At 53.9% G+C, this 11527-nt stretch overlaps 1 protein-coding gene across 2 annotated transcripts in view; it reads right to left on the reverse strand.

Annotated features, from left to right (window-relative positions):
* IP6K3 (inositol hexakisphosphate kinase 3) overlaps window positions 1–11527 on the reverse strand; it is a 19818-nt gene that overhangs the window by 6037 nt on the left and 2254 nt on the right. The window contains exons 1-2 of one of the 2 annotated variants that reach the window (XM_009327403.1): window positions 9001–9226; window positions 4010–4336 (exon numbers count right to left, since the gene is read on the reverse strand). In XM_009327403.1, the coding sequence (XP_009325678.1) occupies window positions 4010–4208 (199 nt within the window). In that variant the 5' untranslated portion in view covers window positions 4209–4336; window positions 9001–9226. Of the gene's footprint in view, window positions 1–4009; window positions 4337–9000; window positions 9227–11527 lie in introns of those variants that run through there. The other variant, XM_009327402.1, reaches the window with a different exon arrangement.

The raw sequence follows: 11527 nt of genomic DNA on the forward strand, positions 1-11527 counted from the left end.
AGTCCTGCTCTCCTGCAGCCCTCTGTCAGGGTTGTCTGATCCTCTCAAGGCAGCAGAGGCATTTTTAGAGCATCGCCCTTTGGGTCTCAGAGGGGATGCCAGCCGCATGAGTCGTACCCTGCTGCTTTCAAGTCTAGCTGCAGTAAGGCAGATCCAAAAGAGGACGGTCAAGGCTGTTGGACCAGCAAAACTTGTCACTGGAAAGACATCCCTCCCCGTTAGCAACACGTGGAGCTGGGTTTTATCCAACTGTCCCCAGGGTACCCTCACTTGGTCTGTTGGACACTACGGGGAGATGCATTTTGGCAGCTTAACAAACAGGGGAGCTCTGTTCTCCCAAGCAAATTTGCCAAAGCAAATAAATATGCAAACTCCCTTCTCTCCATTTAAAGTGAGATTATAGTAAGTAAACACAGACAGAAGGATATGCCCCCTCTGTGTGTGCGGAGAGTCCTGTGTGCTGAGTTTTGCTGAGTGGGGGGGGGTTCACCACCTGAATTGCAGGAGCCCTGTGTGTCTGCAGCCACCGGCCACCTCTGTTAGACTCGGGGTCTCCATCCCTCCCCGGGCCCTGCACCCCATAACCCTGCAGCTCCAGCTGTATTCGGATGCGCTTCCCTCCTGCCCTCCATACAGCCCCTCTGCTCCACAACCATTTCTGCTCCCTTTTGCTGTAAAATCAGCATTAATCCAAACAGCATGCCATGGCAGGCTCGGTTAAATCAGCTAATTCTGTACTGAAATGGGGGAGGAATACACACAGGCTGCTTTGCTAAGGGAGCTGGGGGGCTGGAAACCTTAATTAGGGGGTAAGTAATAATTTTAGCTATCTTAGTCCTTCGCTCGTGGTCATGGTGAGCACAGGGAGCTCTGTCTTCCTCAGGCTCCAACGTTACCCACCTGATCTTTAGCTGAGTCCCATTTGTAAAAAATCCATATTACAGATAACTGAGAGCAAGCGAAATTCCTATCAGCTCGGATCCCTGCTTTGAATTTTCAGGGGAGGTAGGCAGGAAAAAAAAGCCAGCGTATCTTTTGCCTAAATCAAAGCCTTTTTATTCTTAAAAAGTCACTGCGAGGCGAATGGAGTCCTCGATTCCAAATCTAGTGCTACGCCTCAGTTATGGCGCTGTAGCAGCCTGTAACCTTAAAAACTGTCCCAATTACATATCTGCAAGTCAATGGAGCTGTGCTGATTTACATAGTGCTGACAATCTGGCCCTAAAAACGTTATATATAGCATGAAACTAAGAGTTCTTAAGTATCTTACATTAATATGAAAATTAATGAGGAGATTTTCAAAGGCAAGAATGAGCCGTTAAATTGCAAGGGAATGTGATCCTCTCACTCCTTCCAGCTGAAAACTCTGCCTTCATAAACCTACGTCTCAGCCTGAAAAATACTTTTATTTCCTGGTGTGCTTCCATACGGGTTTTGCATATGTCCTGCAAGTGACCTACGTGTGCAAAACAAATCTGTAACACAGGGCTACCGACCTTCTCTTTTATTGCAATAAGAAAACACCTATCTGGGAGCAAAGGTGTAGTTAGGTACTTGCTATTTGCTGGCCTTTTAGTGTCCCCAAAACCGCAATCCCCCTCCCGTCCAGCACCAGCGAGGCAGCCAGCGGGTATTTACGGGTGCTGTCACCATGCTAGTGGCATCCCAGTGATCCTCAGGAGCGTTTTGCTATGTAGTTCTACCCTCATGGATTTATTTTTAAATTTACAAGTGCATTTATTTACTGCAGTAGGAATGTGAGCAGAACCCGGCTTGAAAACAAGTCCAGCATCCCCTTGCAAGCTCAGCTCGGGGCAGGCAGAGGATTGCAAGGGGTTGGTGGGGGGAAAGCCGGTCCCAAGGTCACCAGCCTGCCTGAAATGGTTAAGCGAGCCGTAGACATTTTTTAAGCAGCCGACGCGGTGTTAGAGTTGAATGATGACATTTGATCAACATTGCACATAATGTCATCATTACATAATGGTCCCCGAGCCGTTCCCTGCCCCGCATCCTAAGAATAGAGCTGAGGAACATGGACACGTGTGAACGGATGATGAAGACCTCAGGATTATTCCCCCTGATGCTCACCCCCCCCCCCAAACCCCCCCCCCCGTCACCCTCATGGGAAAATGTTCCACCTCTTTAATTTGCCTGGCATTCAGGGCTGGGACAGTTATAATCAGAATAAAAAATGTGTGTGCCCAATGCCAAATTGGAGAAGAATTGCTATTTAATTACCCCTCGTCGCAAAACTCACTGGGACTTGCAATAGAGGAGAAAAAGCAGACAGAAAGGTATTAATAACCGGGCCACCCCTGAACTGGTAAGCTGGGACTGCTTAACATCTTCATTAGAGAGGTAGAGCGGGGCCCAGCTCTCCAGCACCGAACCCTGGTCCCTGCTAAACAAAATTGCTTAGAGGAGGACTTGTTTTCTTTCTTAAGCATCTTTTTAATATTGTCCCATAAATCTACAAAGGCCCCTGACTTTCTGGGAGAGGGAGAGATTGGATTGGAAGCACATCGAAACGACGGCTGACACTTTGAGCTCTTTTCTGTAACGCTGAAGGACCAAAAGATATTTTAAGTTTTTATGTGACAGCGGAGCTTCTCGCCTCTTGCAAAAATCCAGGGTCAGGAGCTTTATGAGCAGCACAAGTCTGGCAGTAAAAGCAGAAATAGTGAGGGAATAAGGAGGGAGGGAGGGAGGGAGGATGGCTTTAAAAAAATGCTAGGACCCTCACAGACTCCTAGAGCTGATTTTCAATAGCTAAGCTGAGAAATTCAGCTGGGGAAGTGGTTCAGGGCAAGGAGAGTTAGGGACAGGGAAACTGAAGGGGGGGACCAGGCAGTGGTGGGGGGCACCGAGCAGAGGGGCAGGCGGGGGGGGGCCCCCTGTCTCGGGAAGGTCTCGCTTGTGGCAGGACAGCTGCCTGAATTTGGTTTTTAAGAAGTTAAGTGGTCTGTGCCTCTGGTTTTCCAGGGACCAGTGCTTAGAGGAGCGCTGGGGGGAGCAGGGCTTGGCTAAGGTGGAGCACCCAGCAGAAGTGATGCTTGATACATCCCTGGGCTGCTTTTTCAGGCTCGGTATTTCATGCTGGCCCCAAGAACCATCTCTCCCCCACCTCGTGCTAGTGCCAACCCTGACCCTTTCCGTGCCCTCACCGACTTCTGTGCCTCTGACACAAACCTTCACCTCCTCTAAAACCAAGTCCTGGAGCAATGGGGCCGTGCACGTGGTGCAAAAGCACCCTTAGCTCTGCTCCTGGTACAGGAAACCTTTCTTATCAGGGATGCTAATTCAAAGCTCTACTGAACAGAGCATATAACGTGTCAGATCCTGGGAATCCTGTTTTGAACAAGACTCTCCTAGTCCCTGCTTTCCTGCCCCTATTCAGTGCCGCCATTCACATGCCATCAGACCAACTTATCTGGGGCCATGACCTGCAAAAATCCTCAGAGCAAACACTGTTGGGAACCCCCATCCTATTCCTGCCCCTTGCTCTGTGTTTTTTCTTACCCTCTCTGTCCCACTCCTGCACTGCCCAGGCTCTCGGCTCCCCGGGAGGGGATCGTGTTCATGCTCTCAGCCTCTACCTTCTCATGCCTGTCCCCCTCAAGAACAGACCAATTTCAGCCCTGTTTGACGTAACGAGCGTCCCCTGTGTTACCAAGGCCGACCATGGCAGCAAGGGGATGGGCAGAGGGGAGGATCTCCTGGTGCCAACAGCCAGCGCTCAACCCTTATTAGACATCAGAGACTCCCCCCAGCCACAGAGACCCAGGAAACCCTCCCAGTCTCACAGACCTGCTCCTGTGCACACTGTCACCCGGGAAGCACCCTTGCTCAACGAAACCTGTACAAGTGCCGGGGCTCCACAGCTCAGACCCAGCCTGCCTGAGCCAGCCGGTACCTCCCGCGCTGCCACTAGCCCCTTATCCCAATCTCAGGACTAATCCTGGTGACCACACTGCCAGCCCTTAGCTCCTTCCCCAGCATCTCCCCTTACCTTTGTACTGGGGCGTGAACTGCCTCATGGCCAAGGGCAGCGACTCGTAGAAGCTCAGCTCCTGCGAGACCAAGGGCTTGCAGATCGTGTGCTCGTCGTACTTCATCATGCTCATGTGGCCGCCCACCTGATGGACGAAGGGCTCCAGGAGGACGGCGGTCCTGCTCTCGCTGGGGTCCAGGGGGCTCTGCCCCACCATGGCGCTGGGCGAAAGGCAGAGGGGGGGCTCGTTCCCCTTTAGGAGCAGCGAAGGGGGATCGGAAGCGGGGTTTGGGACATACTGCGCTGGGCCAGTTAACACCCACTCTGGGTTTTCACCGACAGTGTCTGCAAAACAGAGGGTACGGGGGAGCATGAGAAAGGGGGACAAGCCACCGTCTGCGCCGGCATCCCGGCAGGGCTGGGAGCTCAGCCTGGCCTCCCATGCCCCCACGCCACGCGCCAGCAGCCTGCGCCGCAGCCGGGGCCGGGCATGGAGGGCGCAGCCGCGGGGGATGAGGGGTTTACGTGCCCAGGGGCTGGCAGGGAGCCCCAGCCTGAAATGCAGAGTCCAGAAGAGACCCGATTAGACAGGTCCACTTTAGACCTGCTGGGGACAAAAGAAACAGAAGGGAATGATCAAGAAGAGATAAAAAGAAATAGAAGGGAATGATCAAGAAGAGCTATCAAGTTAATGCGGTGGCCTCGTCAAACCAGCTGGATCAGGGCATTCCTTGGACCGGTAACGCCAGGTTATTAATACACTGTATTAATGACACCCCTTGCTGTGAAACAGCCCCAGTTTGCCTTACGAGACAGTATTAATGATGGTCTTAGTGTTTCCCAAGCTAGGACATCCCTTGCAAAGGAGGTTTATTAATAAAGCCTCTGCAAGCTCACCTCCCTGAGCAGTCCCTTGCCTCTTAACACAGCTGATGGGGTTAGCAACATCTTCTGCACCTTCTAAAGAAACCTCAGTTTGGGACATTCCCTGTCATTTAACACCAGAGCATTAGCAGGAGCATTTCCTCCGCTGTGCTAACACATGGCACGAGGATGTGTCAAACCAGCACTGAGGCGGTTTGCACCCAAGCGCCAGCTCCCCTGAGCTCTCCAGCCCTGCCCTCTGCTACAGCCCAAGGGAGCATCCAGCAACATCCCTGATTCTAGCCCCCGAGAGAAATTCCTCCTTGATTTTGACAGCAACACGTCCTGGCTCTAAAACAGTAAGGTAGGAAGAGCACAGACAGGGACCACATCTGTGCTGTACTGCCTTGGTTTCTCTGGCAAGCACCCAGCAACACCCACCCCTTCGCTTTATTCTTTGCCAGAAGCCCACGGATGGCTCTTGCTCTGGTGGGCATTGGGCAGTGGAATCCTGTAGCCATTGAGGAAGACCAAAAGGAAGCTGAGCCAATATTTACACTGGAGAAGCAGTCTGGCTTCATACCATCGAGGCAGTAAAATCAGAGGAAGACACTCCAGACCCCAAACTAAAAGGGATGAGGGGGGGGAATCATTCTTTTGAGGACTGGTCCATGTCCCTGCAGCCCTCAAAAAGGGCTGTGCAGAGCCCTGGTTTGCCTGCCCTGTTAGCACGGGTGACTTTCTCCTTGTTCCTCCAACCTCAGCCAAGCTTGGCGAGTTTTGCATCTGATTTTTACCCAGTACAGTAGATAATAATGTCTTTAGAAGATCCTTCTCTCTACCAAAGCCTCCAGGATCAGTTGCTGGGTGTGAGCGACACCACCTCTGCCAACCCCAAGCCTTGCTGGGACCGGGGCAGCACCATCACCCCCTCCTTGACCAGGAGACACCGAATAGCGGAGGGATGGCGGTACCTCCCTGCTCACGCCAGGAATAAGCCTGGAGTTTCCCACCGCGGGCAGCCGGCTGCCAGGCTGCTCCCGGGTCTCTGCAAGGAGGGCAGGCTCAGCCTTTCCTCCGGTGCCAGCACTTACAGCCTGACCTGGGAGCTTTAACCACTAAAATACAGCATATTCCTCATCCTGCAACAAAGAGCCAAAGCTCTGCTGCTTAAATTTCCCCTTCACGCTCCTCCTGCTGCAATTAAACCACCGAGCAAACAAGCACTCGGCGCAGGTGCCCGTTTTGTTTTTCGCTTGGATGAGTGGGATGAAGTGGGTTGAAGGCAGAGAAGGGGGAGAAGAAACACTCCTACCTCCGAAACACACGGAGCAGCTCCTTTACCTTCCCCAAGGTGGGTTTTTTTTTCCCCCCCATTTTTCTATTCTTTCGTCACCGCACCCTTTGGAGAGGAATTTCTACTCTACAATTACCAGCCTGTACCAGGGCGGAGGGAACAAAGCCAGGCCGCTTAGATGAGTGCTTTTCAACCGGAGAAGAAAGCAGCTCTTCAGTGCCTTTCTGAAAGTTAATAAAAGCTTTTAGCATTTTGTTAAGTTGTGGCAACTTTTAAAGAGGATTTCTCCCTTGAAAGCTGTAGGATTGTTGTGGTTCCCCCCCCCTTACAAAAAAAAAAAAAAGGAGAAAAGCAAAAAACAAGCAGATTTGTCATCCCCTCTTTGGAGCAGAGAGCACAACATGACTTCAACCCAGTATTTGTTGCTTCAGAGACAGTCCAAGGCTGAAACTCGGCTGACATAACACACTTACAATTCTGGCAACCTTGGCATTGTGAAGAGGGTTGGGGGAAAAAAAAACACCACAATTTGGTAAGGCTCTTATTGTTTTCTCCTAAGCAAAACTCAGAGCAAGATTTGCAGTAAGAGAAAGGGGCTCTTTTCATACTGTTTTTGTTTTGAAGCAGCTCGTCCATTCGGAGCAGATAAATGTTACCACAAACACTTACTGAGCGGCTCTGAGCTCCTCTGAAACAAGACACTCTTGAAATAAATCACTTCTGCTGGCTCAAGTTATCGCAAATGCCAAAAGATATTTACGTCGCTAAAAATACATGGAATTACAGATAAATCTGTATCCTCAAAAACAAAACCAGAAACCTTGAATATTTTTCCTCTAGCGAAAAAAAAAACCAAAAAAGCATCCCAGGCACTGCAGATGAAGATGAGTCAGAAAATACCGGGGAAGGAAAATACTTCTCTGTATAGAGACCTCCCCTCTCCAGAATAAAAACCCCGAGATACTTTAAAGCATCTGCAAACATGCATCTCCCTGGCTCTTCTCCCTGGTGACTATGTCAGAACACACCAGCTTCCCCTCCGGTGCATTGCAGCAGCATCACTGGCCTGAGACGGATTTGCATTTCTAACGAGCGCGTATATGTAACGAGGACCTGCCAGGCTGATGGGCACCGGCCAGACCACGGCTCTGCCGGGAGCACAAGCCAGGGCTTTCGGAGCCCCTGATTGCCGGGTACCGTTACCCTCCGCCCTGCTCTCATTTAGGGTCTGAGCTAAACGGGTTATTTATTCCCAACTCTAAGCACAGCAAAAAGAAATCAAGCGGATTAAATTCTCTAGTCGTTAATTAGTACCTACTCCATCCCATCCCAAGCAGAAACGTTGTGGCTCTGACGTGCTGGCGGCAAAATGCAGACAGCCTGGCCCTAGCAGAAAGCCCACGCCTTGCAAGCAGCTCGGGTCCTCTTCGCAGAAAGACTTTGGAATATTGAAAAGCAAAATGACTTTAAAAACAAGTGCTCTGTCAGCACGGGACCATGTTCTTAGTGTTATATATTGCGGTCAGCACCTTCACCTCTGGGGGACCCAGCTCCCCGGAACATCCCAAACCCTGCTGCAAAGTCAGGTTTCAAGTGCTGCAGGGTGCTGCTATTTTTTTTTTTTTGCTTTATTAAAAGGCAAGAAAATAATGTAGCTGTTAATTTGAGGAGATCCGCATGTCCGTAGCTCTTGGTACCGGAGCTGACCTGGATTCAAAGCCAGCTCCTGCACCGAGCACCAGTCCAGCCCGAGAGCAAGGTGCGGGCAAAGCCCAATCGCCTCATTTCCCTTCAGTCTTTGGCCTCGTGCCTCCAAACTCCGCGACGCATTGGCCATAAGGAAAATCCTACCGGTTCCAGCTCAGCACCCATCCCGGCAGGGCTCGAAGCAGACTCGGGCTGTTTGCACGGGCAGGCAAGCGGCTGCTGCAACCCTCAATGACCCTTCAAATCTGCCTTCCCTGCTCTTCCCTCGACTACAGCCAAAGTCAGAAATAGTTGCAGGGCAGCGTCATGCCGGGAGCGAAAAGCTCAGCTCTCGGCAAGAAACCCGGCTCTAACCATCCTGCCATAAATCCTTATGTGCAGAAACCCTCAGCTCTTTTATCTCATGTTTCCTTTCCTGAAAGAAAATGATGTTCGTAAAGTTGATGGCTGGTCCCCACGTCCCTCGCGAAGAAGATGCAAAGAGACAGTTTGCTGCACTGAAGGATTTCTTTGGCTGCTTTGCGGGAAGCAGCAGGATCGATGGGGAGGGATGGGAGTTGCGTTACCTGGGGCTGGCAGGCTGCTGACAGCCCCCTGCTCCCCCCCGGGGCTGCCCGGGGCTGCCATGGGCATCGGGAGACAGTGCGGGGCGGCAGCGGGGCCAGCGAGGGCTGGGCTTCCCGGCAGGACACGGGAACGTGCTTTTGGACCGCAGTAGGAAGCTCGGGGCTGCCAGCGGTGCCATGGGATGGGGGGATATGGTGCTACCGCGTCCCGCGGGAAAGGGCACGGGTCCCCTCACCCCCCCTGCCCGATTTCTGCCTTTCACACCACCAAACACCATCTGCCCTTTTGCCGAGCATCCCCGCACTTTCTGGCGATGCCACGAGCGCGACGGAGAACCAAAAGCCACCAGGCTCAGTTTCTGCAGACCCCGGGTTGCTCCAGAGGTTCGCACCAGCCCCCCAGGTGCCGGCTGTCCCCCTTGCTCCCATCCCTTCCCGCGAGTCACGGCTGTGCTCGGAGCCTTCCTAATAATATCCCACTCGCTCTCCAAAATCAAGCGCTTGTTCATCCTGCCCTTATTCATCCTGCCCTGGAAGGCGGCCAGTGCTGATGCAGAAGCCGCCCTGGACCTTACCTGCTGGGTGTATGCGGCCGGTCTGGGCTCGGAGGCGAGCGTGGGCTCGGGGTGCTGCCTGGGCTGGGTTTCTCGCTGCTTCTTGGTGCGGCTCAAGTACGAGAAATGAGGGAGCGGGGGGAGCCCACGGACATTTGGGCCACCACCTGACTGCTGCCGCCGGTGCTGCCAAGTGCCTGGTATGTCCAGCTGACAGCTGAGCTTTAAAGGGGGGAGAGACACCCTTGGGTGTTAAAGGAAAACAAAGTCGCGTGTGCGAGAGGGTTAAGGATGGAGGGAGAAGGGGCTGGCTGTGTGCAAGGCTTTCCAGAAAGCCTGGCCACGCTCTGGCTCCCTTGCGCAATCGTCTCTCCAGGAAAACAACTGTTGCTTTTTTCCGGTCTGTTTTCCACCAGACGACCTGCAAAAGCCCCCCCGGCTCAGCCCCACCGGTGTTTATCACCTCCCCGTGGGAGCGGGCTGGGAGCCTGGCCGCCGCCCGGCAGGGAGAGGGCAGGGGGCTGGCGGTGGGAGCGGGACAGACACTTACTTCACGGAGCTCCCAGCAAAGAAACCCACAGGCTTTTTGCTCCCCGCATGGGGAAAACATGCTGGGGCGATGCAGGGGAGGACGGGGCGGAGGGGCTGCGATCGCTGGAGGGAGGTGGCGAGAGCAGCCGGGATGCTGCGGGACAGAGCGAACCGCTGAGCTAAAGGGGTTTGGCAAAGAAAAGCTATTTATGGCAAGGGGGGCAAGGCACAGGGCGAGACCGGGGTTTGCCTGAAGCTGTGCGGTGGGCGAGTGGATCAGGGAGCGGAGCCCACAGCCGCCCAGCCCCGACCCTGCCAACAGCCTCGTGCAGGGAAAAATGACACCCCGGCGCTTTGGGACCGGTGGGGGAATGGAAAAGTCCCAGGGAGGTTCCTGCCAGGGCCGAATTGTCTCCTCCAGTGACTCAAGGACAGTGTGTGCCCCCCCGGCCACCTCCAGCCACCCTCCAAACACCCGCTGCCCGGTGTCCTCTCCAGCGTGTGCCGAAGGCAGGCGTGCTCTGGACATGCCGCGCCAGCCCATGCAATCCATGCACAGGACCCATATATTATTTAGGAGATCACACAGCACACACAGTCTGGGCATCCCCCAGGACAAGGAGGGGGTGGTTGGTGCCCGTTCTCATCCCCCCCATCCCCGTCCCAGGGGACCCAGACCAGCCCCCAGCGATAACTCGGGGGACATTAGCAAATGAGTGCCCATGGCTGGGGCCCCGTGGGCTGCGATGGGGAAGGCGCTGGGAGGGCTTTGCAGCAAAACAGCAGGAGGTTGGGAAGAAAATCTTGCTGTTGAGAGAACGATTGATTGACGTGGTAATTCTCCTAACTGGAGGGGAGAAAACAGGCTCACGGAGACCAGAGGGATCGAACTGATGGTCAGGGGCAGAGGCCGAGATTAAAGACAAGGATGAAATTAAAGACAAGGATGAAACAAAGACCCTGATGCCCGAGCCCTGACTTCACTCTGCTTTATGCTGGTATTTTAGTTCAGGAAAGTGCTTTTTTTTTTAAATTAAAAAAAGCTTGGTTTCTGAAGGGAAAAAAGCTGACGTGGGTGCTCTGCAAGGCCAGCCTCGGTGCATCCCCCGCCAACAACTTCTGAACCCATCGGCCAATCTCAGCAAAATGCAATAGAAGTGTCAAAAACTCAGGGTGTAAATACCCCTAAGGTACCTCGCCGCCTTCCAGCGATGGGGTGAAACATCCCCCAGCCATGATTTGGCTCTGCTCGCCATCGCCTGCACCGCGATGGCCCTGGAGCAGCCGGAGGCCAGGGGAGAGGACAGGTTGGGAGTAAACCGGACAGGGCTGGGGGAGACTGGGCGTGCTTTCCAGCCAGGGTGCCTTGCTCGGCCGCGGGGAACACGCTCCCATCCTCTCCCTCACCACCATGTCAGCCCTGATCGCATCCCCTCGGCCAAACAGCTGAGCTATAGGTTATCCTTAAGCGTCACTGCTGTGGGGTTGTGGAGAACTCGCGCTCGATAACAAGTCCCTGGTGAGAGATGGAGGTTTTTGGTGGGTTTAGGTGCCATTAAAGGGGGCAGCAGAGCGAGGAAAGGCCAGCCCGGACCTGGGGCTGCAGTCACAGCTGGGGATGCCGGGGCAGACCTGGACCTGGCTGCTGCCTTCTCCATCCCACCTGGGCTGTGGTCCCTGCTAGGCTTACCACCAAAACCCCCAGCTCTCCTGGGACAGGGGTACAGGTGACACAGCCCAGAGCTGTCCCAGGGCTGAAGCGCCTCTTGCCTTTCAGCAAGCCAGGGGTGATCGCTGCAGGCACCCGCTGGCTCTCCTGTGTGTCTGGAAAGGGCTCAGCATCTCAGGACGGGGTGCCCGTGGGCCACGGCTCAGCATCACGGACCATCCCAGCAGCAGGAACATGCTGGTTCCCAGCATCTGCTTCTCCCTTTTTCTGTTCCCCGAGTCAGGCTGGTCTTGGCGTTTCCTCCTCCTTTTCCAGGACAGACGGGGCAGGGCTCTAAGGCAGCTCCCC

Source organism: Pygoscelis adeliae, unplaced genomic scaffold (assembly GCF_000699105.1).
Source record: "Pygoscelis adeliae isolate BGI_AS28 unplaced genomic scaffold, ASM69910v1 Scaffold197, whole genome shotgun sequence".
Lineage (NCBI taxonomy): Eukaryota > Metazoa > Chordata > Aves > Sphenisciformes > Spheniscidae > Pygoscelis > Pygoscelis adeliae.